Here is a 23,694-nt window from a genome sequence, read left to right on the forward strand (position 1 = left end):
CAAAGCTGGTACTTTTTCTTTCCCTGAAAGAAAAAAATGGATCTCTAAGAGCAGAAGGAATTAAGAGAACTCTATCAAATTAATAGTGACTAACTTTTCAGTACTAATGTCAAATATTAATAGAGGTTAAAGGATCAAAGTAAAAGATAAAACATTTTGTTCGCCACCATATTACTTTGATTTTTTTAAAATATTAATAAACATAGTACAAACTAAAATATTAAAGTAAAATATTTTGGTAAGTGATTGATGTTGGGAGCATATTTTGGCTTAGTGTATACACACAACCCAAGATTCTGCTTCTAACACATGCAAAGTGACTCTACACCAGGCTTCTGAGCTCTGGTTAATCCTATAGTTTCACTATTTTTCTGGCTTCCTTGGCATTTCTGATTTTAGGGAGGCTTTCCGTACAAAAAGATGCATGTTTCACTGCTGTTCTGTACTCTACTAAAAGAGTGTACCCCATCACACACAAAGGTACTCTCAAGGTGCAAAGTTAATGTTTGTAGATGCTGAGTTTAGACAACTGATAAAGATGTATGGATTTAGCATCTGTCTTGCATAAATGATAGGAAGAATGCATTAGAGAGTTCTACTTTCCTAGGCCAGAAAACTTGCAAAATCCTTTTTGTCCCATTAGTTGAGTCATTTTGCAATAGCTGAGGTACTAAAGTGGAACAAAAAACAGAAGACCCAGGTTCTGGGCCTCAATCCCCAACTGACTTGATGTGGAAGTTTGGGTGAAGCAGTCAAACCCTGAGAGCTGCATTCTCTTTACCAGCATGACAAAGATAAAATATCTTCTGCCAACCTCACCGAAGCATTCTAAAAATTAACTTTTATGAGACTCTCACAAAAAGATGACTATTGTAGCAGAAATTATTAGTATTTTATCACAGCTGAGAGTTTTGCCATATTGGGACAGCTTTGTTATTCACAGAATGGTGAGGAGTACAGCAGGATCTTCCCAAGCAGAATATACTTCGAAGAATTAGGAGAGGCTGATCTTTCACTTCATAAGAAATAACAAGAATCTTGATATTAGCAAAGCTTTTACATTTATTTTCCATGATATCATTTCTAGTAAACTGGAGAAATCGGCCCTTACCAAACACTAGGAGATGTATTGTATCACTAATTAAGGGCCTGATAATAATAGAATCCCAGAGCTGGAAGAAAGACAGTAATCATCTTCCTTAAAGACGTTAGCAAATGTCTTTATTCAATCTGTGCTTGATTTTTTTGGTAAAATAAGCTTATTTCTTTACTTTCATCATATACTTTTACACACACACAACAGACACACATACACACACACAATTATTGGTAGAGGAGACTCCGTTCAGATCCATATAGATGGTTGTACATATTAGTTGTGTGTAAGGATGTCTGGATGAAGAGGCCCAAGTCATGTCTGAAATCCAACCTTCTAACTCCACTTGCCAAACTGTGTGCCTGGCTGTGTGATTGTGTCATCCAGAGAATAGGAGAGTCTATACGTTTGGCCCACCCTGAGAGAGTCCTTTTCTATCGTTTGCCCAGAGATGGCACATATCACTGGTATAGTCACTTCCTCTCTCTTATTACAGAGAGCTTTGACATGTGACTGGAATCTTTTTATCCTGTATCCGAATGGGTAGAATTACTCCTCCGTAACTCAGGCTCCCATATTAGAGTAACTATGAGAGGCATACAAAGAAGATCTGCATATTTAGAGAGGTTCACAAAATAGACACATCCCCTGGATGACCATTTTGAGTGCAGTTCCTTCCTTAGATCCTTGGGGAAATGTGTGTGTGTGTGTGTGTGTGTGTGTGTGTGTGTGTGTTTGTGTGTGACTATGGAGGTCAGGGCTAGAGGTGTAAGCAATCCTTACAACTGGATGTAAGCAAATGATAGCTTCCTAGGGCAGTTCTATGATGTTCTGTGGTCTCAGTGGTCTCAGGGGGGTGTGTGTGTTAGCGCTATAATCAAAATCACTCTTGACAACTAGCTGAGGTGGTGAGGAAGTGAACAGGACCTCAGAGGCATGGATTCTAATTCCAAATGACCTTGGCCAGTTAGAAATATTAGAAACCATTAGGAGAATCTATTATATTTTTAAATCTGAAGCCCCAGACTGTCCTCAGGCTTTAAAGAGGTTGAACACATTAAACTACGTAGACTGCTTTGACAGCAGAATGTTGGTTAATTACAGTAGCAATCTAATTATAAGGTTTGTAAGGTTTCTCTGTAATTGATTCCTTTACAAGAGTGTGGAAACTTCACTTGACATGCATTTGCTCCTGAAACTCATAGGAATAGACCAGATTTGGGGGCTTTGTGTGTTTTAGAATCAGGAAGATCATCCCAACTGTACTTGGGAGTCCCTATTAAGAATAAGGGACTCTTCTGAACATTTCATCCATTCATTCTTTTATTCTTTCATCTATTCATTCATTCCACAAATAAATACTGCATTAATAGTATGTACCTAGAACTACTAGTGCCCAAGGATATAGATATATTGAATATAGTTGCTGCCACAGATGGAATTACAAGTAGTAGGGGAGAATTACAAAAATAAATAATTAAAGCTCTATGTTAATTATGGTATTAACGATGCATGTAAGGTGCTAAGGAAGCATTAAGGAAGACACTCCTAATTCCGCATTGTGTGTGGGGCAGGGTGGGATGGTGCTGGTGGGGGTGCAGAGTAAATAGCACTGTGGAAATAATACTTGAGTGGAATATTAAAGGATAAGTAAATATTCAGTATTTGAAAGGCAAGAGTTTGTGGATAAAACTGAATATTCAGAAAAAAGAAAATCCAGAACTGTGAGAGGAGAAGAAAATCAGGCATCTGCCACCATTATAAACAACTGAGTATAAAAGTAACTGCTGTGGCTAAACTCCTTCCTCCATACACAATGTATGTGAGGCAGTTTGCCAGCTCTATAAAAACATAGGAAGTATTCTTCCAAAGTCATCACAACATATGGGGACATTTATTATCTCCATGTCACAGATGAGGAAAGTGAGGTTTACAGAGGAGACGTTATCAGAGTGAGATTACACAGATACTATGTGGTGAAGCCAAGATTTGAACTCAGGGTTATCTGATCCTGGAGCCCAAGCTCTTAACCAGTATGTTTTTGTAACCTCTTCAAATGTGAGGGATTATTAAGTGATGTATCATGCATGCCATGAAAGCCTTTTAGAATACTTTTTTGTTTTTTCACTTGGAGGAAAGGTAATTAATTACAGAATTAATTCCATCAAGACCTAGCCCTCAGTTTCCTCATATGTGAAATGACACAGTTATTCTGTGTGACATTCTAAAGACATATATCTCTAAAATTTTATTTTCATTTAATCTTGCTGCAAGCTTAAGAACACTCCTTTTTGTCCTACATTAATATTCCTAAAGATTTATATTATGGATTGCATTTCAATATTAATGACGCAAATGCAAGGGGCATCTTGATTATAATCATCCTTTAGATGAATATGAAACACTACTATGCCCAGTTTTCTACATTAAGTTCCTGCAAATGGAGGGAAAACAAGTTCTTACCACTAAGGTTCACGATACGTATTTTAATTCTCTGATTAATTACTAAATTCTTCACATGGCTCTTTCCAATTTTTCAAAAAGCACAGAAGTGAGCAGTTGATGGGCACTGATGAATGATGGAGGGATTGTTCTGCTCTTCTTTGCTGTGTGATTTAATACACCAATATAATCTACCTTCACACTGTTCTCCAACAGGCCTGCATGTAATGGCAGGTAGTAACAAATAAGGCACAGGGCTTAAAGAAAATTATTTTCTGTTAACTCTTATCCCTCAAGGCAGACTGGACTTTAGGCAAGATAGAGAGATGTCTATTTTACTTTCAAGCAATATCCATAACATGTTATAGTGGACATTGGCTTTTTTGTTTTTTGTTTTGTTTTGTTTTGTTTTACTTTCTGAAATCTAGCTTTATAGTTGGAAAACTGCCCACTTTTGGAGTCTTGGTGGTAAGCAGATGTAAACTTTCTCATACCATCTTGCAAATACGGCATCTGTCTCCATTTTGAATTGAATCTGGGGGCACAAAGGAGCAGTCCTAATAGAGAGTTCATCCTGGCAGTGGGGAGCAGCAGCTGAAGCTCCAACATGAGGTTTCTGTGGGCAGCAGCAGCGGTGGTGAGCAGCTGATTCAGTGCCCAGCGGCTGAATCGGTGCCCGATGAGGGGGTTGGTTCAGGGTTGCAAACTCTGATGTTCCTTATTCTGTGAAAGCAGCAGTGGTGTCTGTACTGGTCTGGTTTGAAGTCTGACTGGGACTGTGCCCCTGCCTATTGCCCGGTTCCTTTATCTTGAGCCTAGTTCTAGTACTCTGTGAAAATCCCATCGTACTTTGAATTAAAATAAAAAAAAATTCATAATACCCTTTCTCCTTAGTTGCCAATTTTTAACATTTTGCTATATTTGCTTCCTCTCTCTGTCTCCTCTCTCTCCTTCCCCCACCCTCTCTCTCTCTTTGTATGTATGTAATTATATCATTATTTTCATTATCCTAAGTCACTTGAGAGTAGGTTGTGTACACTAGGCCCTTTTACCCTTTCATACTGCAATTTGTATTTCCAATGATCAAGAATATTCTCTTCTGTAGCCATAGCTTGTTATCAAAATCAGTTATCAAATATAACACTAATGCTACTTTAATCTCCAGTCCATAGTCAACTTTCAATTGTGCCAATAGTGCACTTTATAACAATTTTCTTTCCCACTCCAAGATCCAGTTCATGATAATGTATTGCATTTAGCTTTCATGTCTCTTTAGTCTTTTAATTTGTAAAAATCTCGGTTCTTTCTTGTTTCTCATAACATTCATATTTTTGAAAAAAAACATAATCTGTTTATTTTATAGACTAGCCCTCATTTTGGTTTCTCTGACGTTTCCTCATGATTAGATGCAGGTTGTGCATTTTCAGCAGTAATATTACATGAGCGATGCCATGTCCTTCTCAGGGCATCTCATGCAGAGATGGACATCTAGATGATCACCATGTTGGCAATGCTGATTTTGGTTATTTAGTTAAAGTATTGTCCAATTTCTCCATTGAAAGGTTACTATTTTTTCTTTTGTAACTTGTATGGGTGATATTTTGATGTTATATAATACCTTATTTCTCCTCAAACTGTCCCCTTAGATTTCAGCATCCACTGATCATTCTCGATTGAATCAATTTTTACCATGATTTCAAAATGTTGATTTTTTAAATCTTTATCATTCCTCCTACACTTTTTAATTGACTAAATATGCTTTTAATAAATCCTCTTTCTGCTTAAATGAGCCAGAGGTGGTTTCTGTTGTGTACAGCTAAGAACACCTGGTGGATCCACTTGTATATTTAGGCAGCTAGTTTCAAGAGCCTATTAAACCAGTTCGCTCAAATGGTCAATCTGTCAGTCCAAGGAAAGACAGTAGGGAATACCATTAGGAAAAGAAGTGATATAAAATTTTCATGGCACCTCATTTAACTTTTAAAATATACTTACAGACTAGACTTTCCTCTACTCTTAGCCAAATGACCACCCAAAACTGGCTATATAAAATATCAAATAGTAATACCAAAACTGAAAAGCAGGAAAATATCAATTTGTGACTGAATGTCAAACACTTGGCCATTTGGAAACATCTGGTGGTTTATTACAATGTTTGTTTCACTTAGATTTTTTATTATAATAAACATCAAAATAAAGAATAATAGTGTAATGTATATAGCACATAGCATAAGGCAGCTTTCATTCCCATACTAAATCTTCCAACTAAGCAAGATGGAACTTTCTGATCAAGTCTCTAAAGCTTCTGAACCTCAATTTTCTCATCTGTGAAATGAGATAGTTGAACAAAACGTTTTTAAGAGTCCTTCAAACCCAGGATTCTATGACCTTAAAACTGAACACTAGTGCAATTGTTAGGGACATAAGGAAGTGCTAGCCTAGACTATTCCAATGGGTACATTTGGATCCAAAATTATTTTGGTATAAAGACCTAGCAGCTGTGTGATAACTCTCAAATTATTCAGAGAGTAGAAACATCAAAACACTTTAAAGAACCGTTTAGTCTAAAGATGCTAATTGCAGTTTTCAGCTGTCTGAGTAGATGTCTGTCCCAAGAGATCATAACCTCAAAGTGCTGGACATTGGTCAGGTCACACCTTGAGTAATGTGTTTTGTTCAGACGACCATACTTTTACGGTGCCATGAAAACATCAGAAATGTCATTATGAGCAATGACTGAGTGAACTGGGCTGATTATCTTAGAGAAGAAAAGATTTAATGGAATGAGGACATAATAATTCTCTAAATATTTGAAAGTTTGTTTTATTCAGGGGGAACATAATAAATAAGTTTGTCGTGCTTTCTCCAGAGGGAAAAACTACAACCAATTGGGTGGAGATTATGGTGTCAATATAAGGAAGAAACTTTATCAAACATAGTTGTGATAGTTGTTCTTGTCGTCTCCTTTGCCAGGAGCCTCATCATGCCTCTGTGATGTCAGAAAGCTACTCAAGAATCAGGCTTTTTACTGAGTTCTCAGTGTAAACATTTTCAGACCAGTGCTTTTCAAATGTTAATGTGCCTGTAAATCCCTGGGTATCTTGAAAAATTTAGTTTCTGATTTAGTAGGTCTGGAGTGGGTCCCGAGATTGTGCATTTCCAACAAGCTCGCAGGTGTTTCATGTGCACATAACCACCTGCTCAATCAGATGGCACATCCCACGTGATTGAAGAATACCATTATGTATAATAAACATGTTATAGTTAACTCCCATGTGAATGGTGGTAAAAATAGGCTTTGCAGCTCTAGCATCTTCTCATGATATTTCATCTTCTCATGATGTTTAAATATTTTCTTTTTTCTCATTTCCTTAAAGCAATTCCATATTTTCTGACCTTTTACTATTTTTGCTCACTTTGCATGATAGTACTGTCATGACTTTGTCTGATGTTCATCAATACGCTTTCAGGTAACTAGGGAATATTTTTGCCAGGACACATTGGATTTTGCTTATTTAGGGTCCTTACTTCCGTCGACTATAACCGTTTTTGGTGGAACACGTAGACATCCACACACAAGCCCACATGCCATTTCATGGTACTTTTCACTGGATTTCTTCCACAAGGCAAAATGGTTTTGGAACAGAGGCCTGGGACACTGTGCTCAGTTCACCTATAAGCTCCCCATCTTCACTTTCGGCCTCTTCCACCTCCCAGTGGGCATCTCAGCACAGTGGGAACTGGGCGCTGTATCCAGAGTCTTCTCATTGTCATTGTCTTGGAGAAGCTTTTTACCTCACACTGATATAAAACTAGTTTTAACTCTCAAAAGTACACAGAACAGTTCTATGCCCTTCCTACATAATAACCCTTCAAATATTTATCCAGAGTCATCACGGTGCCCTTGAATCTTTGCTTTCCAGGCCAAACATTCCCACTTACTTCAATCGTTACTCATAAGAAAAGGTTTTGGATTCCTCTACCATACCAGTTGCTTTAAAAACTAAATAATTTTCAAGAGGTGCGGGGGTGGGAGTTTTGTAGTTCCCTAGGTAGGTTTCTGGCATCACGGCAGCACCAGTTCTCCCTTGGAATCTCCATGATTCATAGATCACCATATGGCATTCTGTTTGGGAAAGAAAAGTTTTGCTACACCAAGTCTCACTTGCAAAGTTTGTCTGTTTTTCCAGAAGTCTCTGTGCATGAGCAGGAACTTTGAGGAGTTGTGTAGGTACCTGCAATGCAAACTCTCCCACTTGATTCAGGTTTGCCCCATTTCAGAGCTGCTGGTAGGGTTCAGTGTGCCTCCCTTGAATGAAGTGGTAGATGAGCAGCCTCTTTCTATCTAAAATGAGATCATGATTTTTCATCTGTGAAATTTCTAACAGTAATTGTCTAAAAATAATACATGAGAATGATCAATTTAGTAAGATCTCACATGGAGAATAATAATAACCTGCGTATAATGGAGTTTTAACAGAAGAAGTAGTATATTGTACTAATAAGGATCACTAAAAGGGACATTATAAGGCAACATTGGCAGTGTGTTGTATTATGCTCTAAGCTTGGAACAATCAGCAATGGTCTTGGTATTTAATCAATAAGGTATTAACTATCTTCCTGTTCATATTCTACATGATATAATAATATATAAGACAAAATATCTTTCTTAAAACTGGGGAAATAAGTTTTTTATTTGGTATTCCTAGTAAAAGAGATGGCACAGGTGAGGAGGGGTGGAATTTGGTGAGGTGAACATGAAGGAAGGGGTCATTTGAAAGAAATGTAACCCCCAATTCATAGCTCTCCAGTCTCTGATCCAGGAGTTATATGCTACGGTTCAAGGTGATTTTTCTCTTTTATAAATTCTGAATTATGAGAGGGTGATACATGTTACAGAGACTTGGCAATCCCATTTTCTTTATCAGGGTATTTAAAATTATATTACGTTCAACTGCTCTGAAACATTTACATTAGACTTAAGTCTTTTAATAAGGAAACATTAGGTTGGGGGTTACCTTCATATTTAGTGCAGAAAATGCACACTAGATATTCCAGAACCATATCAAGAAGCTATTCTAGAATATAAAACCTTTAAACAGCTCTAGCTTATGCCTGTGCTGGAGACATGTGATCTCAATGAAAAGTGTAAAACAACAGCCCGCCAGATGTTTTGACTACACGATGCGTCACATCTTGATGTTTCCTAGGCTGGCAGTGCTAATACTAGAGAGTCAGGGTTTTAAAATTAACACATTCTGTTTTAACCTTTTCTTATTCTTTACTTTAAAAATGTTTTATAGTCAAAACATTCATATGCTGAAAAATTTTTTCAAACACATGTTTTTTAGGAAGAATGTTTATAAACTATAAACAAAATCTAGGAAGAACATATTGCATTTCTTACGGTAAGTGTATAATGTGAACTGTTGGCTGGTATAGCTAGGGAATAAAATTTTCAGGTTAATCAAATATTCTGCAATATTACATCATAAGCATTATAATTTTTAAGTGTTAGAAGCTCAATATTACACTCCTACCAAGCATGATTTGCCTATAAATATATCAGAAAGCACTTCAGAATCTTGCTAAAGCTTGTCATAATTTTGACACCAGCTTCACCATACATGAATTTCTATCAATAGAGTTCTAGTTAATAACATGTTAAACAATAAATTCATATATTAATGCTCATCATCACTCACAGGAAGACTTTGAGGAAGAAGGCAGGTGCCATTTGAGTTGGGGGAAGAGGGAACAGAAGCAGCTACTAGTGATCAAAATAACACAACTAACTCCAGCCTTAAGCCAGCATTGCTTCATCTTCCTTAAAACAACCCCTTCATCCTGCCCCAAACTAACATTTAAACATTCTCCTCTGAAAATGCAAATACCGCTCTGTGTGTGTGTGTGTGTGTGTGTGTGTGGTGTGTTGGTATCAATTATATCTTTGTTGGCAAAAGGTTAATGGAGAAATGACACAGGATAGAAAATGGTGGCGTCAGAAGGGGAAAAATGGATCCGTTAGAGAAGTGGAAGTACCCATGCTAAATACTGTCGATTTTAAAGTTTTGCTCAGGTCTCAGTTATGACAAACTGCAGTTATAGATGTTGAAAACAATGTTCTCTAATCTTACTTTGCATTGGTTTCTATGTTCCTGTTTGTAGTGAACCCAAATGAATCCCAAGTGGCCAGATCTAATGTATTAACATAATTTATGTTACCCAAGCTGTTCCCTTTTGTGAAGCTTTTTTAAAAAGCTTAAGCAAAGTCATAAATAAAGACAAACACAAAAGCCCTTTGAGGGAAGACTAATAAAATGCTACTTTTAGAGCTATTAAAAATCTTATAATTTTGTCATTTGAATTTTCTTTAGTTTTTATCTTGTGAAGCCAGAGGGTGTGGAATGATTCTTTAGCCTGCTTGAATAGTCAAAAAAAAGTCTCTTTTGAATGCCTGTAATAAAGATCTGTTACAAATAGATTTTTCATTTGATTGCCTTGTGAAATAACTTTTTAAAATAACATAAAACATTACTGTGGCTGCTTTAACAATAAAAAAAATCTTAGTTCAAAATTGAAATTATATTGCTCTATAATTCCAGAAAAAAAGTTTGGTTAAGGAAATATGCTGAGCCACATAACTATTTTGTTTTATTGGGAGTGTTATCTAATGTACATATACAAAGTAAGGATCACAGTACAGAGCATACAGAGGTATTAGAGGAATTAAGACCACAGATCATCTATTCGGAATAGAGAGTTTGGTCAGAACTGACACTGAGTATACTTAAGACTCCTTGGTCAAAGGGGAAAAAATGGTAAATCTAAAACAGTAAAATAACAACAACAACAACAACAACAACCTGTGCTTAAGTTGCTGGGTGATAAATTCCCCTTGGAAATAATTGGTGAGGTAGTTAGAAAACAGCACAACTCTGGGGCCCTGCTCCTAATAAATATACCTTTGACATTTAATATGAAACCAAGAAATATATGCTACTATGCTACACTCTGTTTATCTAACTGTAACAGATGTCAACTTTTATCTTCTAATGAACTAGCAGAATGTTTTTAGTTTGTGGCTTCTAAAACAAATTCAGTTTCTACAGTAAGCTGGATGGATTGGTCATATCTATAAGAATTAATAAACTTTATTTATGAAATCATTAAGCTGTAAAAACAAAGACATTACAGGAGTTTTAAATTCAACTATTTTTTTAAGGCTTCATGTGAACATCGCCCCCATTCCAGACTATTTACAATGCATTTTATTAAAAAACCTCTGGATACAGAAAAGAGAAGAATTAGAAAGCACAGCAGATGATTGCAAATATTTTCTGTTTCATTCCTGCTTTAAGGTGTTAGCCAAGAAATATCAGTGTTTCAAATGATCTCCAAAGTTGGCAGAAATGTTAGTAAATCTATTCATCCTTGGTCCACTTTACCAGGTGTGTTTGTGTATTCATATTTTTAATAACAAACACTTTGTAGTGTTTGGGCTATGTTTCTTCTACCTCATGATTAGAGTCAGGTACACACAGGAAAATAATTCTATTTTTCTTAACAAGAGATTCTTTCTTTAATCTAAATATACCAAGATGATGGAGATTTTGTCTATAGGCTAAATACTATTCTCTGGGGAAGAGATTGGGGTTTTAAAATGTAAGCAAATATTTATATTATGAATCAGTTTGTAACGAGCAGTTTTTGGGAGTGGGAATTCCCACTAAGATGATCATATCATTTAATAGCTACTAAACTAGTAAAGCCTTAGAAGTTTTATGCTTAACATAAATGGTCAATAGTAAATAGGAAAAAAGTCGTGCTCTGAAATTTTGGCAAGTGTATTGATTCTAGTTTTTATTTAGTAACATTTTCAAGTTAAGTTTGGAAGCAAAGATTTGTGAGTTTTACTGCAAGCCATCATATTTGTTGTTACAGCAGTGCATAAGCCAAAAAAACCCAATAAGATTGGAGCATACGCAGTCTTACATTTTGTCTATTCTCTAAAAGTGAAGTGAAACTCTCAGACATTGTTCTAGATAATTCAAGTTTCAATAATGTCCCTGATATTCAGAAATTGAGTTAAAATTATTTTGGGTTCCTGAATTTACCAGATTGTTGCTTAGGTTATTCATTCACAAAAATGAATTTTCAAATAAAAAATGAGGTGGAAAATTTTTGTTATACGTCCAAGTAGTCAATTATGAATTTTGTGGGAATGCACAATTTTCTGAAGAAACCTTCCTATTTTACTCTTATAGAGAAATTGTTTAGGGATAATAAATAGATAACACATAAAATTGTAGGTATCATTCTTAGGTGGAGATGAAACATAAAAGTATAGTAATAATCCTTTGTCAATTTTTTCACCAGTCATTATTTAAAAGCTTCTTTGTTAGTAAACTTTCCAGTTAATGTAGCTTTAATAAGAAGCATACAGATCATATTTATTATATATATTTAGAAATATACTTCACTCACAAATTATTGCCCATCAACTGTGATATAATCTCATTAATAGTTTTCAAAACAAGATGATGTCAGTTATACAGGAAATGCTTTTGGAATTCTGATAGTGCTGATTCAGAATTCTTACAAAACTTAGGAATATGATACAATACCATTTTATATCAAAAATAAATTATAGTCCAAAAGAATTTCCCCACAGACTTGGAAATTAAATTTGGGTAGTACTAAGTCATGAATGCAACAACACATTTATCTATTTTCAATCACTCTAAAAGACACAGAAACCACATCTTCCATATGCACATATGTTACACACTAGGGTGAAGACATCACATATAATGACTGCATTTGACCATCTTTGGAATGGAGAGGAAGCCCAAACATTAAAACTGAAGACTAAAGCATTTAGGAAAAGCAATAAGAGCTCAGTTTATACTTTAGAAAGCTGAGTTAGTATTTTATTCCCCCACTCCTAAAGCATACACCTGCCTTTATAAGGAAGAACCAACCATGTGAATGAGAACTGGAGTCAAGGTTAAAGTAATCTTCCCCAAGAGAGTAAAGTGCATCAGAAAGAAGCAGCAGCTCAGCTCAAATGAACATTAATAACTAAAGGTAGCCCTTCCCCTGGTAAACAGTAGAGCCTCTTGGACATATGTTTGAAATTCATCCTCCTAAGTCATTTTGTGACTATAGGAATAGGTGACAATGTCCCATCATCTGAAAGGGGGGAAATAACAGCACGAATCATCTAAAAAATTATCACTTAAAAAATAATACAAAAGTGCAAAGTGTTCTAACTGTCAAGGAGCCTTTGCAGATGGTGAAGGAAAAGCTTTGTCTTTCCTATTATTGTTTGTCCTTCAGTTGACATACATGCCCAGTTGCATCAATAGGATTACGGCGGAAACACGGTCAGCTCCAGGTTTCCTCTGTTTGGATTCCTTGATCTTGTTTAAAGAAACAGGCTCAGGGAATACAAAGAAAACAAACTTCCTGATTGGAGTTCCAAGGTGGTCTTTCTTCCCCTTCTTCCAGCCTCAGAAACACGTCTAGTTTCACCGATAGCACCCGACAGAAATGTCATGGTTATGTTGCACCACTTCACTTGTTGAATTATGTGAAGGCAGCACTTGACCACAGTAACTTGGTGAACTGCCTTGCTCTTAATTTAGCCCCTAAGATTTCTTTCCAGTTCAATGGAAATGTCTTACCTGCATGTGTCCCTGGTACATTCTGCTTCGACTTCTTCAAGGCTTCCTGAGGTCGCTGGATGCTTTCCCGTATTAACTTGCACACCTACAGAGGGGAGACGGCGGCGTGCACACTGGTTTCTCACAGGATGCCCCTGAGCCGGGTCCAAGGCTTCAGGTAGCCCGCAGGCAGCAGCCGCTCGGCAGCGCGGCGGGCTGCCGGGAACTGTTCTCCGCTCGCGGTGCTGAAAGCGAACTCGGGAGAGCGCGCAGAGGCGGCTAGGAGCCCAGGCGGCCACGCTTCTATTGCAGGCTCAGGTCCTGCTCGCCGGGTGTCTAAAACTCACTCCTTCCCCACCGAACTCTTTCTCGCTTCCTGCTGGGCTGCCTCATGTCTCTCTCACTCTCTTCGCCGCGAACCTCCTCCTCCTCCCAGCCCTGACGTGAGCGCCCACACCAGCCACCGCCGCAGCTGCCGAGCGGGGCGCGCGCCGCCCTCCCGGTAGCGTCCCTGCTGAGAGGGCGCGGGCCGGGCACGCGCGCGCGCCCCCGGCGGGCCTGGGAAGGGCCAGAGGGCGGCGCACAAAGCACCGCGCGCGTGCTCGGGGATGCACACAAGCGGCGGCAAAGTGCCCGCCGGTGGCGGTGGTGGCGCGACGCGTTCAGGTGCGGCGTTGGCTGCCAGGGCGATTTTAGCCCAGCGGATGGCCAGCTAGAAAAGAGGGAGAAAAATGCATTGTCTCTTTGGAGGCCATCAATATCGACTGAGCCCGTCATCCTACAGACATAATAGGCTGAGCTTGGGGATTACTGAAGAGTTTACTTCTGATTCGACTCTCACAAGTTATCTTCGTGTCACTCGGTGAATAGGGGCTCCTCCCACTCCCCCCACTCCCCATTTATCACTGAGCACCCTACTATTTAAAGTCCCAAACTTCAGTCCCCAAATGCTTTCCATAATTTTTTCCTTTAGCACTTACCATCTAATATCTTGTATATTTTGCATATTTATTTTTATTGTCCGACTATGTCTACATATACGATATTACTTCCACGAGATCAGGAATACTTTGGGGAAGAAAAGGACTGCATTTTGCACGGATGTAGCACAGCACAGTAGAGTACCTTTTAGCAAATAGTAGGCACCCTATAAATATTTGTTGGATAAATAGGTCTTCATAATATACAGGTGGAGTGCATTTAAATATGTCTCAAGTTGAAGAGACAGGATAGTTTGATGTAGTTTTTACATTATAAATGTATATACACACATCATGGGCTGGTGTATGTGTGTATGCCGATTACCTAGTTTTGTTGGTTAAAAGAACTTCACACAACAACATGCTCCCCAAATTATATACGGCATAATAGAATCACCCAAATACTGCACATAGCAGAAATACCTTTCATAAAGTTTAACAAAAACTCCCTTGGAATATAAATATATATTTACATACACTATATGAAAAGGAAAGCGTAGAACAATGAATACATTATTCAGAATGTTGGTAACCCTGAGCGAGAGAGGCTGGGAAAGAGATGAGGAGGCACTTTATATGAAGGTTGTCAACATCTTAGCTATTATGTTGGGTGGTGATTCACAGACATGTATTACCCTATACAAATTACTATGTAACTAAGTAAAACAAAGTCATGTATGGACTAGTAAAAAGAGTGTAAAATGAACCAAAGAAATTATTAATCAATTCAATGCATCCGAGGTCCCGAAATAACTGACCAATCAACTAACCAACCAATCAAACACAAAACGACAGACTAGTAGGCAGGATACGTGGATTCCTATTCAATTCCACCCATAGTTAACATTGGACAATTTTCCTTACCCTCTAGACTTCAGCTTTTTCATGTCTAAATCATGATAAACACATTTTTTAAATCCTGCAATTTGAAATATGTTCATAAGCACTGTAAACTGTAAAATGTTTTATTGTTGTTTTTTTTTTTTTTAATAGGACAGAGCACTGGAATAGGGGGCAATAGATAAAAGTGCTAGTTCCTTCTCACTACCTCACCACTCTCTTGGGCAAATATACTAATTTTCCATTTCCTCACTTTTGAGGTAAGGCAAATATCTTCCCAGCCCACTGCACAGGGCTGCTGAGAGCTGAATTCACACAAAGGGAGTTGTAAATTATAAACCACTATGTATATGTAAACAGACTTTTTTTTCCAGTTCAGAAAAGATGAGTGATGATTTCCTGAGACCTCAAGCTCTACAAATTTAAGAGGGAAAAATTATTTATTATAAATGCTACCATGTTGGTCTAAAAACCTTAGGGGAAATTTTAGTGTTTGATTTGAAAGAGCTAGACATCTGTGCAGTAATAGTGGGGCAAAAGTTTTACAATCCATTTTATGCTTATTATTATTTAATGACAGATTCAAGGAGCTGTCAACCATAAAAGTATTTGGACAAGCAAGGCAACCACCTAGAGCTGAAGATAGAACTCATATCCTTTTGTTAAATTTAAGTAACTCATTTAGTTACTTTGTATTTTCATAAAACCTTAGGAATATAAGTGCATCTGTGAAAGCATCCCTCTACTTGTTCATTTGTTCATTCATTCATTCATTCACTCATATTTATTAAGAATTTAGTATGTGTGAGTGCTGTACCAAGTGCTGAAATACACTGATGAATATTCCAGATGTGGTCTCTATCTCCATGGAATCCACAGTCCAGATACTTGATAAGAGTACATTTTACCATCCCAGAAAGATAAATCTGTCTAGACTTTTCATAAAAACAAACAAATAACAACTACAGAGGTTATGCGATTTCTATGTTTCCTCTACCCAAGAATTCACATTTAACCTCTTCTAGTCAAACATTTCCTTCTCAGTTGTGAACGGTAAGCCTCTCTATGGCACAAGTATTTCCTTCAAAGCCTATAAATATGAGTGAGGCTTGTGATCAAATACACTTGGCTGATTACCAACTCAAGTGACAGTATCTTGAGATACTTTCAATTCATAGAACCATCTAAAAATTTATATATGCCATTTAGCTAGGCCAAAAACTGTCATTTAAATCTAGCATTTTAGCTCAAGTAATCTGGCATTTTGGTGCAAAATAAACTGCACCAAGAAGATATACCAGTATGAAATTGATAAGATAAAGCAGGTGTGTGCTGTATTTTGGTGAACCTGAAGAATTTTATGATACACATTAAAAAGCTGAATCGTAATATAATTATATTTGTAGAAAGCTTTTTTTGCAAATTAGGTTGTTTTTAAGAGATCTTGAAAGGAGAAAAATGTGTGTAAATTTATCTTATGATTGCAATAATGGTGAGAAAGCATTGTTTTGTATAATCTCTGCCCCCTAAATCCCAGAATCACTAAGGTAAGTGGGCAGAAGGTAAATAAACAAACCAAAGATGCAGCAGTTTGGAAAAGGTGTGGTTCTTTTGGAACCGAAGTAAGTGGCAACAGCCATATGCCTGATTCTCTGATACCGGAAATATTTGAATAAAAGTGGAAATCTCTGCCAAACATCTATATGCTTTATATATATTGACCTTTTATGATATTTTCCAGTTTTCACATTAATAACTGAATGGTGGAAAAATAACTTTGAAAATGAAAATAAATTTGAAGATGTAATGTGTCAAACCAAATGATTACTTCTATTATATGAAGCAAAAGAATGTCTCCATATACACTATGGAAGGAACAATTACTAATGAAACTTTTCTTACCAGACCTGCACACAGGTATATCACAGGCAGTAATGCTGCCATCAGCAACAGTCTTACTTATAGGTGGCTGGGCCATGATTATCTAGCTAAACTCAGAATAATTCATATTATTAAGGCATGCATTGTTTCTGAGGAAAATAAAGATAATCCATGTCTTATTCCTTTCATGTTGTTGTTTTTCAGCCTAAAATGGGCATGATTTAATACCATATCCCAGATCCAGAAAATGCTTCTCATTTTAAATTCAAAGACTCTTGTTACTCAAAGTATGGTCTTCAGCCAGCAGCATCAGAATCTCCTGAGAGCTTGTTAGAAATGCAGACTCTCGGACCCCATTCCGTCTGGACCTGCTGAATCAGAATCTGCATTTTAACAAGATCCCCGAGGGACTTGTATGCACCATCAAATCTGAGCTCCACTATGGCCTAGAAGGTTTACTTATTCATGTAAATAGGTGGCAAAACTAGCTAGCTCTTGCCTTTTGCAATGATAGCACATGAGCAACATCAGTACCAAGAGAAAAGCACAACACATATCACTCTCCATTTGTGAGATAATCTAACTGTATTCTGAGTGGCCAGAAGACATGACATAAAATCATAGCACACCCAGCTTTCTTACAGCAAGAATTTTGCTAATACTGCTTGCAATTTTAATTACTATAATAAAGAGTTGAGTGGTAGCAGAATATATTTTGTATTGACCAAATTAAATTTTGTTTATTAGTAACTGAATCCTCTGCATATTAAATGGTTATTGCAAATTCAGGATTTATTAAATCTTTTAAAAAGCTGAGTAATAATGATGTCAGTATGCTGTGGACTTAAAAAAATTAGGGATAATAGTTTTTTGGTGATTCAACCATTCTTTTATAATCTGTACAATTCAAACCCTGCTGCTCAAAGATGGTGTAGGAGAACAAAAGTCAAAATAACTGTAGACTCAAATTAAAATGACTAATTGGTTTTTATTGTTCAGTCAGAGGGAGGGACATGTTTTTAAAGTTTGCTCACTTGCCCTCTTTGACACATTAAATGAGATTAGCTGGTTCAGGGCATTAGATCTGGAGAGTTTCAGAAGCTCACACAGAAAACCCCAGGCTGTCAGGGGTAATTATGACTAAAGTTTTCTTCAAGTACATAAACTCTGGTAACTAGGAGATGGCAGCAATGTTCTTCCAAATGAACAAACAAGCTGGGTGGTTCAGATTGAGCCTCTTATTGAATCAGTTTAAGAAATTACACCAAAAATAATTTACATTAGTTATTTTCTTTGTAGCTATCTTCTTTCAGTGATCCAATATTGCTTTTAATATTAAATGTACTTTCTAGAGTTTCTTAGTCATGGTGAGAAACATTTGCAAACAAAATGTCTTTTGTTTTTGGCTCTTGCATTCTACTCTTACCACCATCATCCTACTGAAGACTACCTAAACCTCTTACCAATCTCAAAGCTCGTTTTATTACCTCCATACGTTTCCTACTCCAACCTACCAGGTACACTGCAGTATGATTAATTCCAGAAAGGCAGTATTGATCATGTTATTGGCCAGTTCAAAAACTTTATTGGCTTCCTACTGCCTGCTAACATCTAAAAACTTTAGCTTTTAATATATAGTCATAGAACGTATTTTGCTACCCAGAGCCATGTCTTTCTCTAGTGGCAGGAAGAACTGTCCCTTTGCTTTAAGGAACCGCCATTCTCCACTCTGAGCCATTTGTGTGGTGGGAAACATTTTACTACAGGCTTCAGAGGTGGAACATATGACACAGTTTGGATGGGCGAATAGCCCAAGTCAATCAACCAGAGCAAATGGACTCAGCTCCCCGCTTATTTTGGATCAGATTGATTCTTCCTCTGGACTGGGTGTCCTAATGCAGGTTTTAAGCTGCCAGCACCTAGCGCTCCAAACCTGAAAAGGATATCAGTCTGGGAGAGGAAGAGTCTAGGCAGGCTTCTGGGGACAAAATTCGAGCCATTAAATAAACCACACTTAAAACAAGCTTACCTATCAACTTTTACTTATTTCATTCTCTTTTCTGGATTTTCTGTCACTAGCAACCAAAGGAATACTTATTAGTACAATGGTGTTTCATAAACTGGCCCCTATCATTTTTTTAGTTCTGTGTATTTCCTAATTTTGTAATAACTTTATATTTACATTATTCCCCCCAAATGGTCCAAGTTATATTCTTTCCTCTCCTTGGAATGTATTCTCTCTTCTTACTCCTTTGGAATGAAAGCTCATTCATTTTTCAAATTCCATTATATTCATGAAACTTTTATTGATCCTTTAGTTGAATGCAGCCCCTTGCTGAAAATTCCTTTATGAGACAAAATTTTCTTAATTCATAAAGTTTTCCCTCGTTTAATTATTTTGGTCCTCTTTTACTCCCTATTAGATGTAGGCAGATGGTGAACCTTGTTTAATTCTTTGTTGTGCTTAAATAACTTACAACATCTTGTATGTAGAAAATTCTCAATAATAACTGAAGAGCATAAACTGTTTTGGAAGTATTTGGAAAAGTATAAAAGCTTTGAAAATAAAATAATTTATTCTGAAGGCATATGTCATACACAATTCTTTAAAATAGTAAAGAAACCATGTTGATATTATGTGGACTCACACAATGTAAAGGCTGAAAAAGCTTATAGCTTTTGTGGCCTGATTCTCTCCTTTTTCAAATGAAGAATGTGAAGACCAATGAAGTCAAGAGCCTTATTCATGATATGCTTTTACTGATGTGAAACAAGCAATTCTATTTGTGACTGAGTAAAGGAATTTGGGAGTCTAATTAGCTCAAAGTCCATAGTGATGATAAAATTTAGTTCATGCCATAAAAAAGCTGATATCTGAATTTTTTTATGAGAATATCTGAATTTTCCCAAATGGAGAAAATGCAATGGATGAATATTTAGATTTAGGAAAAGCTAGCTTTCCTCATAAAGATTTGCAAAGACATTTTAGGAATGTTATACAATCAAAGGTTTACCTTTAATCAATGAAAATGACCTAGTTTTGCTACTCAAAAAGAGAGGGGATTTGGTTCTTAAAGATTTCATATTAGAGAAAGAGATAAGTAACCTTAAAACAATTATAGAGGTGCTATAATCTATAAGGGATCTGGAATTATTTCTCATGGTAATCCATGATTTCTAATCCTGGTTAGGATAATTCTGTTTTTGTTTGTTTGTTTGTTTTGTTTTTAAAGTTATCCCATTTCCACCTACTGTTACAAATGACAGTTGTACAGGAGAAAATGAAAACTTAAGGTTATTTTTGAAAGAAGAAATAAAATTTCGATGTTATACATAATGTCTGTGAGTAAATGCTTATAAAATTATAACTTAAAAAAAAATCTTGGTATTTATTAAAGGTTATGACATTTTATAGCTGGATGGGAGAGACTATTTTTTTGTTTAAATTTCATAAAGAGTGAATCACTAGAATCACTAGAATATTGTATATTATTAGACTCATATCCTCTGTGGACTAATTTATAAGAGCATCCTAATTTTTTCAGCTTTCTCTCTCTCTTTATTCTAATTGATTTTCTATAATAGAATGAGAGTCAACAGTCAAAAATAAATGCAAATCACTTTTTAAAAAATCCTTCAACTTTCTCCATAACAAGATAATAAAATCCTTATTATTTTCAGGACACGCAAAGCTCTTCACTATAATCCCGCGAGTTCTCAAGTATAACCCAGGATTATCCAGCTGCTGGCTGTCCCCAGAATATGCCGCTCTGATCACACCTTCATGCGTGTTGCCCCCACCATCAGCAGTTCTCTTGCTCCCCTCTTCTCCTAGGGAATCCATGTTTGTTTCAGGCTTTTGCTCAAGTGTCAGCTTCACTGCCAAGTTTTCCTTTTCTCCTTCGTGCCTTGTTTGTGCCTGCATACTGTTTGTATATGCATGTCATCAGTGATATCTCGCAAGACTGTAATTATTTATTTACAAATCTGCCTCCTCCTCTAGGCTGTGAAATCCTTGTAGAAAGAGCTATTTAGCCCGTGTAGAAAGGGCTAAGCACAGTGCCTGACACACTGTGCTTACTAAATGTTTGTTAAATGAATAAATTTCCATCTTTTCATTAATAACATGTCTTGAGTTTCCTGAAATGATGCAGTCAATTTTTAGCGAGTAAGTATGTAAGAAACATGTCAATGCTAATCAAGAAAAGAAATTATGGGTTTTATTCATTTAGCAAAAGAAAGAATTAGGCATTCAAAACAAATGGAGTCTTTTAAGCTTTCTAATGAAAAGTTAATTTCAAGCATATGCAGTATTAACTAAATTAAGACCCACAGAAAGGTAGCGCTGAAAGGGATATTGGAAATCACCAGGATCATGCACTTGATTTTACAGATGAAGAATGTGAAGGTTTGACAAGTTGAAGGACTAACTTGATCAAGGCCTCAGCCCTGGCCAACACTTTTTCCCAGCTAAAAGTTGCTGGAATCCCAGGGCTTGAGTGATTTAGGAAATGGAGTGTAAGAACTCACAAACCAGCCAGTTGGGCCTTCCTGAAAACCAGGGGAGGCCTAAACCAGAGTTAAAGAGATGTTACTCTCTCACTCAATGTAAAGAAAAAAAACTTCCGAGGTGAGGTAAGGTGGGTGGGAAATTTGCTATAATGAATTGATGAGCCTCATTTTATATCAAGTACTCCTAAGTGGATTGATCAATTTGGTAAGCCTGAGCTTTAGAACCTCTCAGACTTTGAGAAAAAAAATATTCATAACATAGAAGACAGACAATGGACAAATACACTTAATATGCAAATACTTTAAGAATAAATTAAAAAAAAATAATCCCGCAGGAACATGGGCAAAACATGAATAGAAAATTCATAAAATAAAGTATAAATAGTCAACAAATATAAATGATCAAGTAAAAAAGCAAAAATAATAATGGAAGAAATGCTTATTTAAATATAGAAGCATCATTGTTCCTTAAATTGGCACAGATTTTTTTTTCTTTTTAAAGGAAATGCTCAGTATTGGAGAGGTGTTTGAAATGTATTCTTTCTTACATTGCAGGGGGTATTGTCATTAGTGCAACTTTTACGTAGGATGGTTTGGCAACATGGATCAAGAATTTTTAAAATGTAGCTAGTGACTTAGTATTTCCACTTTCAAGAATTTAAAAATAATCACAAGTTTACTATAAGATTTATATATGAAGCGTGTTTATTATAATGAAAAACTGGAAACAACATAAATGGCTAAAATTGAAAAATGGTAATTGGATACAATAGAACACTATTCATCATTAAAAATAGTGATTTGGAAACTAATGGTACGGAAAATGTATTTAGTAAATATTAATGAAAAAAGTGGTTTCTTTCATAATATTATGTATAGAAGAATGTGTTTGTATATATAGGTGACATGTGTATGTATGTACACATACATGTATAAACGTATATAAAATCCTTGCTATCTAAACACTCATTGTAATCACTGGTAAAAAAAAAAAAAAGAATAAAAAAAATTACCAAAATTGATCAACCAATTCACTATTGAAATCCATTATCTAAATTAAAAGTAAAAGAACAAGGAGTTTGCAAACACTGTCTGGGGAGGACTGTTCAGTTGCTCCCCGAGTCCTGACCAAAATATGCACAGTGCACCGCAGTTCCCTGCACCTGCTCCCCACAGGAGTGTAAACATACTACGCATCAGCACCGTCACCTTCTCTTCTCCACCCTCTCCCGGATGATCCTGACATTCAGCACCACCAGCAATGCTTCTGTGAGGCACCCAAAGGCCCTGCCAGCCCAGGTTCAATTCAGATGTTACTTTATTATCTAATTCACTATTTTATTGCTTATGTTACAGTACATATTTCCTGTGGTAGAGAGTGAAAATGTAATTTGCATTTGTTAATCTGCAGTCTCCACATGTACTGTATGTAAATATACCTAATAATGAGTTCATTAAGAATTTAATATTTAGGTTATTGGTGTTCTATATGCTTTATATTATGCAGAAATTCTTGGTGGATTGCTACATTTGCGTTTAAGAGTATTTTAATGATATTTAAGAAAAATTATTTAGAAGGTTTTGATGGGCTGGGAACATATTTTTTCTGTGTGTTTAGAAGAATGAAATATGACTTCTGTTAATTGAAAATTTGCTATACAACATATTTTGAAAAGCAGATTATATTCAGGTATTACAGATAATGGAGATGTTTGTATGTGGGGGTGTATATTTATTTTTCTTTTTGTACTGGGATTAAATGCCCCTGAAATGTCAGCAGTGTCTTCTCTGTGATACTCTGAGTTTTGAGTTTTACACTGTATTTCCATATTTTCTGAATTTTCTAAAATGAGGTTTTGCCATGAAGTTTTTCCAATAAAGCAAAAGAAGGAAGAGAGATAGATGAAGGCCTTAGAGCTTCACCTAAGTGATTTCAATGAAGGTGGAAGTGTTGTGAAAAGAACATATTTTTACATAAATTCATCACGTTAAAAACTAAGTTTATGACATGGATTCCGAAAAATGAGTTTATGAATAACTAATTAGCAGGATCCTCTCTTTTTCTCTTTTGCATCTTAAGAATTCATGTAACATTTTTTCTCTTGAGTGATATTGTGAGCCGGGGAGTAGGAGCTAGCAACTCTAGGTGACAAATCACAAATTCTAGGCATTTAACATTAGAATGGGTATCTTGTATTTTTATTATCTGTAAGGCAGAAACATGAACATTTACAAGTCCTGTTAAAACTGTGTAGGAGAGAGATCCAAGTGATTT

At 36.3% G+C, this 23,694-nt stretch overlaps 1 protein-coding gene across 3 annotated transcripts in view; it reads right to left on the reverse strand.

Moving 5' to 3' along the window:
• Window positions 1-13,703, reverse strand: part of PEX5L (peroxisomal biogenesis factor 5 like) — a 196,985-nt gene extending 183,282 nt beyond the window's left edge. For all 3 annotated transcript variants that reach the window (XM_016128015.2, XM_016128013.2, XM_016128011.2), the window contains exon 1: window positions 13,228-13,703. In XM_016128015.2, coding sequence (XP_015983501.1) covers window positions 13,228-13,248 — 21 coding nt within the window. In that variant the 5' untranslated portion in view covers window positions 13,249-13,703. The remainder of the gene's footprint in view (window positions 1-13,227) is intronic.
• Between the last annotated feature and the right edge of the window lie 9,991 nt (window positions 13,704-23,694).

This window comes from Rousettus aegyptiacus, unplaced genomic scaffold (genome assembly GCF_014176215.1).
Source record: "Rousettus aegyptiacus isolate mRouAeg1 unplaced genomic scaffold, mRouAeg1.p scaffold_m13_p_4, whole genome shotgun sequence".
Classification (NCBI taxonomy): Eukaryota; Metazoa; Chordata; class Mammalia; order Chiroptera; family Pteropodidae; genus Rousettus; species Rousettus aegyptiacus.